The sequence below is a fragment of the Triticum urartu genome, chromosome 1 (genome assembly GCF_003073215.2).
Source record: "Triticum urartu cultivar G1812 chromosome 1, Tu2.1, whole genome shotgun sequence".
Classification (NCBI taxonomy): domain Eukaryota; kingdom Viridiplantae; phylum Streptophyta; class Magnoliopsida; order Poales; family Poaceae; genus Triticum; species Triticum urartu.
Genome location: NC_053022.1, coordinates 535,343,542 through 535,350,877, shown reverse-complemented (window position 1 = coordinate 535,350,877; position 7,336 = coordinate 535,343,542). Strand labels below are relative to the sequence as shown.

The 7,336-nt window shown below is 45.4% G+C and overlaps 1 protein-coding gene across 1 annotated transcript; it reads right to left on the bottom strand.

Moving 5' to 3' along the window:
- Positions 1-406: 406 nt before the first annotated feature.
- On the bottom strand, positions 407-1,440 carry LOC125537875 (late embryogenesis abundant protein 19-like). The gene is made up of 2 exons (XM_048701204.1): positions 1,277-1,440; positions 407-1,179 (listed from the first exon to the last, which is right to left on the bottom strand). The coding sequence occupies exons 1-2, from the start codon at positions 1,334-1,336 to the stop codon at positions 571-573; spliced, it is 669 nt and encodes a 222-aa protein (XP_048557161.1). The 5' UTR covers positions 1,337-1,440; the 3' UTR covers positions 407-570.
- Positions 1,441-7,336: the final 5,896 nt, after the last annotated feature.

Genomic DNA, 7,336 nt, shown 5'->3' with positions numbered 1-7,336 from the left:
TTCTTAACAGTAAAATAGTTTATATTCAATTTTTAGAAACTTTGTTTTATTATTTTTCAAGCATATTTTTTATTAGATTTAGTTATTTTTAACAACCATTTACGTATTTTTTTAATAAAATAACCGCAACAATGGGCAAAGTATCATCTAGTTTCGAAGATTTGTGGCCCCGCAGACGCCAGTGGATCATCCTTGGATGAGGCATGTCTGCTCACTCGGTTCATCGGAACAAAATGAGGGGAGGTATTTTCTTTTTGGCGGGTGAATGAGGGGAGGTGTCACATGCACAAACTATAGTATACCCTGCCACGTGTATAAGCTTAATTCCAAACTAGTTCCTTCGTTCCGAATTACTTATATGAATGTATGTAAGTATGAATGTATCTAGATGTATTTTAGTTTTAGATACATTCACTTTTGCGACGAGTAATTTAAAATGAAGAGAGTATTATTATTGTTACATCGTACTAACTTGAAATGACAAACACAAAGGAGATACATTACAAAATCAAAGTTGCGACCAAATACGTTTGTCAAGAGAAGGAAAGAAAGCAAATTGAGCTCATGCGTCTAATGGTGATCCCTGACGATCTCCTCTGAGGTGCGGGTGGTGGTGTCCTTGGTGGCGGCGCTGGTGTTGGTGTTGGTGCCATCTGTGCCCATGCCCAGCGTGTTGGCCACGGCATCCTTGGCGCCCACCACGGCATTCACCACCGTCTCGCCGGCCTGCTGGAGGACGCTGCCGGTGTTGTCCTTGCTGGCGACGGCGGACTCCTTGGCGTACTGCGCCGCGTCGTAGGTCCTTTCCTGCGTGTACTGCACGGTCTCCGCCACCTTCTGCCTGGCCGCCTCGGCGGTCTCCGCTGCCTTCTGCTTGGCCATCTCCGTCTTCTCGCCGAGGAAGCTGCCGGTCTGGTCCTTGCTCTCCACGGTGCGGTCCTTGGCGGCCTGCGCGGTCTCGGAGGCCTTGTCCTTGGCTGTCTGCGCCGTCCCGGCAGCCCTGTCCTTGGCCGCCTGCGCCGTCTGGGACGCCTTGTCGGTGGCCTCGCCGGCCTTGTGCTTGGTGGCCTCCGTGGCGCCCTGCCCCTGTCCGGAGGAGTGGCCCGCCAGAGCCGCCACCCGGTCCTTGGCCTCGTAGGCCTTGTCCTCGGCCGCGCCCATCACTTGCCCAGCCTTCTCCTGCAATGCAAACAGCACGGTCACATCCCATCTCAGACACGGCGCAGGCACACGCGGCAACTCGTCGGAGACCGTCCACAGAAGTAGGAGTACGTACCTGGGTGTGGCCCTTGGCCTCGCCGGCGCGGTAGCTCGCCTGGTTCTGGTTGGACGCCATCTCTCTCTCAACTGAACTGGATCAAACAAACTAGCACTACTACTTCTGACTTGCTCTCGACGAAGTGTAAAAACAAGAGATCACTTTGGCTATTGCTCGACTTGGCTTCGATCGACTGACTGGCCTAGAGCGTGGTAGCAGCTATATATATAGGCTGCGGCCACGGACAGACCCGGGGACACGTCGCGCGCCGGAGCACGTCCATGGCCGCCACGTAGAGAGGACACGCGCTGTGACGCGTCCGTAGCTTCGCGAAGCTGGATCGCTCACCCATATCAGGAGCTAGCTGCTGATTCGATACAGGCATACAGCACATGCGGATGCCAGTGCCCAAGGCCAAGTAGGAGATGAACAGATCCGAGTAAACAAGTGTAGGAGTCACCTGCTTGATCAACGTGTCCCAGTCTCATTGCATCTCGAATCTCGAGTTTTGATAGAGCTGATAAAAAATGGACGACGATAACGGTCGTGATGTCTAAGAGAACCAGTTTACACACCTACGTGTGGGTAAAACAATTAGCGCCCACACGCCTCGTTTTTTTTTCTTGCGGTCTCTCACATGCCTACGTGTGGGCAAAATGCATAAGCCCACACGACCTCTCTCAACCACCTACCTCACGGTTCCGCACGCCCCGCGTGACAGTCACCATGCGTCCCCGCAGTTGTCATGGTCCGGACCCTCTTCAATGTCCGTTTAACTACAGTTGCCATGTCGCTGAACTACAGTTGCCATGGTTGCTCAACTGCAGTTGCCATCACAGGTCAAGTGACAGATGCCATTTTGGACAACTGCAGTTATTGCCATGTATGGTCTGGTTTATTATAGTTGCCATAATTTGGAAACTTTAGAGGTTGCCATCTACTAACACTAGGCAGTTGCCATATATGATCTAATTTATTACAATTGCCATGATTTGAAAACCTTAGGAGTTGCCACCTACTAACACTAGACAGTTGCCGCGTAGTGCTACAAAGAGACATGGCAAAACAATATGCTCGGGTAAAAAAGAGAGTTGCCATCTACTTAGAAGCACACTGGGGCAGTTGCCATGTACCCTGCAAAACACATGGCAACTGGCATGTTTGGGTAAAAAAGAGAGAGTTGCCATCTACTTACAAGCATACTAGGGCAGTTTCCATGTACACTGCAAAACGCATGGTAACTGGCAGCTTGGGTGTGGGAGAGAAGACGGACGTGTGGGCGAGATGGCAAATGCCCACACACCAGCCCTTGTGCGTGAGTAAAAACTGGTGTGTGGGCGAACTGCTAAACGCCCACACCGGCCCCTCCGTGTGGTGAAACGAACGTGTAGGCGACCGAGTGAATGCCTACACACCAGCTCAGTCCTACGTGGCACCACAAACATGCCAAGATTCATGCACCCACAAACGAACATGGATCCACGCGTGTGAGCGAGATGCAAACGTCCACACGTGTGAGCATTATTGTTTCCGTAAAAAATATGCGAGACTACAGGCAATTATACCTGGACATCTGCTGGGCCGGGCCGGGCTTCAGGCCAAGCCTAACAAAGCTTGAGGCAAAAAACCTAGGCTTGAGCCTGGGCCGGCCGTTGGGCCTGTTTTTAGGCCCAAGCCCGGCCCGACAATGATAAAGCCCGCCAGGCCTTGGATGTCGGGCCGGGCCCCTTCCTAAAATTTGAAAATGCCAAGCATAGGCCCGACCCAACGTGTGCTTTGGGCTCAAAACTCAGGGCCAGGCCCAGCCCGCAGGCAAGACCAGGCTAGGTCAGGGCAGGCTTTTTCGAGTCGAGTCGGGTCGAGCCAGTCGGGCTGGGTATCCCATGGCCAGGTATACAGGCAATATTGTGTTTGCTACATGCCATCACCTACTAACATGCACTGATGCATGAATCTCACTATCTATGCAATGGAGCAAAGATCATTGCATAGATGATGCATGCCATATGTATGGTCAAAAGTGGGAAGCCAAATAGATCAAGGTTAGCTTTCTTGGCCCAAGACATTAAACGTACACTTTTAGAAAGAAAACTTGTATTACTCATGTACACCGTCGGTGAGCCATTTCTTGTCAAAATTTGGTAGTCGTATTATCGTGTGGTAGGTGCAGGACCCCAGGTGTTGCACAGTTATGCACCTATGATTGTATCAATCTTTGATGAGTAATATAAGTTTATTCCTGCAAAAAAAAGATGTAACAATAATAGGACGATCTGGCCGTGGAGGCCACCAGAGAAGACGAAGGCAGCAATCAAAGGCACGACGTAACATGGTCGAGCTGAATGCGGAGATGAGATAAACGGTCACACATGTATAATTGTTTGTGGATTGGTGGAACTTCTTGTGGGTTCTTGATTTGGGCACTTGGCCATTCTAATGATAGCAACGGGCCAATACGAAATGACATGTCATCAAGGTGTTCTTTCACTTTCCAATTTGTCCTACCTTTAACATCCTTTTTTTAAGAAATGACACGTGTAACTCTACACTAGCAAACTTATTGCTCAGTGCACAAGACCACGTGAGGGGTAACGATCACTATTTTTGTCGGTTGTGGCATTTTTACTTACATTATTGATACTTGTATACTAGAGCTTGATACTTCAGTTTTTTCTAATAAATGGTTTTGAGCACCGAAATGATGCAGAGGTCGGGGGTAATCCTCCTTAAAAAAACAAATATTGCACTAAAAAGGTAAGCAACACAAAATTAATGGTGTCACATGAATTATACCAATAACAAGCGACTAGTACTAGATTGTATAAAAAGCAAGCGTGGGTAGCACCCATTGTTCGGATCATTGCCTCTTTTGATACACCAAAGGTGCAAACACACAAAAAGTAGAGTAACTGCCACATGTAAATAATAAACAATTGCACATAATTGTCATGACGTGAACTTAAGTTCCATAATCTTTAATATTTAGTTTTCTAGAATAAGAATCCACTAAAGAAACAAAATTGGAAGTAGGTCAAGAATAAATAACTAGTAAGATGTCCGTGCTATGCTACGGAACCACTTTAAGAAACGAAAGAGTGCAAGAAAAAGACAAAGGGGGCGATTTTTCTCATTACACATCAATCTGTTAATCCAACATGTGAATGTTGTCGGCATCCATGACATCCATAAAAAAAATGTTGAGTACCTTTATTTGGGTGAGGAAGTAAATAATAGAACTTGTTTCTACAAACAAGAGGGCAACCATAGATTGGAACTTTCCATTTCCGCGTTTGATGTCGATGTGCTCGACGATCGACCGATAAACGACGATACACATGGGGTATCTCGTCTAACTGCATAGCTCGCCTTACGCTGATCTAGCAATGCTTGCCTCTACTCAGTTGGTTAACTCTTTGACTTGCTCTTCGGCATTCGTTCTTCTCTTGCATTCCCTTAAGTCTTGAAGTTTGCATGCAACTTCTTCAGTGAGCATTGATCTCTTCCCTACCCTTGGATGTTAAACTTTGTAGGTTTGCTCTATCACAGTCCAGCCAATTTTCCTACGATCCAGTGCCCTATACTAAATACATGGCATCACGTTTAAGTAATTCTTTGATTATTAGCCGCAAGTCTGAACTTATGTACTTTGGGGAAACCACTTGATCAATATGTGAAGATAGGGGGGGGGGGGAGTGGCTCGTGAGTATTTAACAAAACAAAAAATGCCTTGTCTACAAGTTGCAAATATTACAACAATCAGTTCATTTCATCCTGATTAGTTAGAACCCCAAATCCATGGTCCATGATGTTGTTATAAATGGGATAAAATGGATCAGGGTCCCCGCCCTTTTAAGTCATATTTTCTCACGTGTATTGCTTCCAGATATTACTACTAACTACACTTGACATGTATTTACATGGCAACTAAGAGGATGTGAACTATAAACAAAACTACTAATTGTTTTGAGGAACATATACCATTTCTCCAATTTACTCTTCAGTAGCATGTCATCAATTACTAATACCTAATTAGTGATATCTGGACCTTTTGTACATACGATTTGTAGTCTGCCACATTTTTTTCAATTACTTTAAAAATGACATACATCATGCATTTCTTCTACATTTCTTTCCTTGTTCATATTAAGCACATTACTTATGACATAATATATCTCAAATAATGAGGTGCAGAATAAAGTTCATGTAAAAGATATGAAGTGATCATGTATTGAGCAGTAGGCCAAATACATCTAGGAAATCCACTGATACGTCTCCAACGTATCTATAATTTTTGATTGTTCCATGCTATTATATTATCTGTTTTGGATGTTTATGGGCTTTATTAAACACTTTTATACTATTTTTGGGACTAACCTATTAACCCAGAGCCCAGTCCCAGTTTCTGTTTTTTCATTGTTTTAGAGTATCGCAGAAAAGGAAAATCAAACGAAGTCCAATTGACCTAAAACTTCACGGAACTTATTTTTGGACCAGAAGAAGCCCACGGAGTATCAAAGATGGACCAGGAGAGTCCCAGGCTGCCCACGAGGGTGGGGGCGTGCCCACCCCCCTGGGCGCGCCTCCCTGCCTCGTGGACAGCCCGGAGGTCCACCGACGTACTTCTTCCTCCCATATATACCCATATACCCTAAAAACATCGGGGAGCACAATAGATCGGGAGTTCCGCCGCCAGAAGCCTCTGTAGCCACCGAAAACCTATCTAGACCCGTTCCGGCACCCTGCCGGAGGGGGAATCCTTCTCCGGTGGCCTTCATCATCATCTCGGTGCTCTCCATGACGAGGAGGGATTAGTTCTCCCTCGGGGCTGAGGGAATGTACCAGTAGCTATGTGTTTGATCTCTCTCTCTCTCTCTCTCGTGTTCTTGAGGTGTTGCGATCTTGATGTATCGTGAGCTTTGCTATTATAGTTGGATCTTATGATGTTTCACCCCCTCTACTCTCTTGTAATGGATTGAGTTTTCCCTTTGAAGTTATCTTATCGGATTGAGTCTTTAAGGATTTGAGAACACTTGATGTATGTCTTGTGTGGGATACCCGTGGTGACAATGGGGTATTCTATTGATCCACTTGATGTATGTTTTGGTGATCAACTTGCGGGTTCCGTGACCTTGGGAATCTATGCATAGGGGTTGGCACATGTTTTCGTCTTGACTCTCTGGTAGAAACTTTGGGGCACTCTTTGAGGTCTATGTGTTGGTTGAATAGATGAATCTGAGATTGTGTGATGCATATTATATAATCATTCCCACGGATACTTGAGGTGACATTGGAGTATCTAGGTGACATTAGGGTTTTGATTGATTTGTGTCTTAAGGTGTTATTCTAGTACGAACTCTAGGGCTGTTTGTGACACTTATAGGAATAACCCAACGGATTGATTGGAAAGAATAACTTTGAGGTGGTTTCATACCCTACCATAATCTCTTCGTTTGTTCTCCGCTATTAGTGACTTTGGAGTGACTCTTTGTTGCATGCTGAGGGATAGTTATGTGATCCAGTTATGTTATTATTGTTGAGGGAACTTGCACTAGCGAAAGTATGAACCCTAGGCCTTGTTTCAACGCATTGCAATACGGTTTGTGCTCACTTTTATCATTATTTACCTTGCTGTTTTTATATTTTCAGATTACAAAAACCTTTATCTACTATCCATATACCACTTGTATCACCATCTCTTCGCCGAACTAGTGCACCTATACAATTTACCATTGTATTGGGTGTGTTGGGGACACAAGAGACTCTTTGTTATTTGGTTGCAGGGTTGCTTGAGAGAGACCATCTTCATCCTACGCCTCCTACGGATTGATAAACCTTAGGTCATCCACTTGAGGGAAATTTGCTACTGTCCTACAAACCTCTGCACTTGGAGGCCCAACAACGTCTACAAGAAGAAGGTTGTGTAGTAGACATCAAGCTCTTTTCTGGCGCCGTTGCCGGGGAGGTGAGTGCTTGAAGGTATATATTTAGATCTTGCAATGGAGTCTTTTAGTTTCTTGTTTTATCACTAGTTTAGTTTATAAAAGAAAATTACAAAAAAATGGAATTAAGTTTGCCTCA

Coding starts and splice junctions, on each gene's coding strand:
- LOC125537875 (XM_048701204.1), bottom strand. CDS start 1,336: ATGGCGTCCAACCAGAACCAGGCGAGCTACCGCGCCGGCGAGGCCAAG. Junction 1,180..1,276: donor AGGCCAAGGGCCACACCCAG/GTACGTACTCCT, acceptor TTTGCATTGCAG/GAGAAGGCTGGGCAAGTGAT.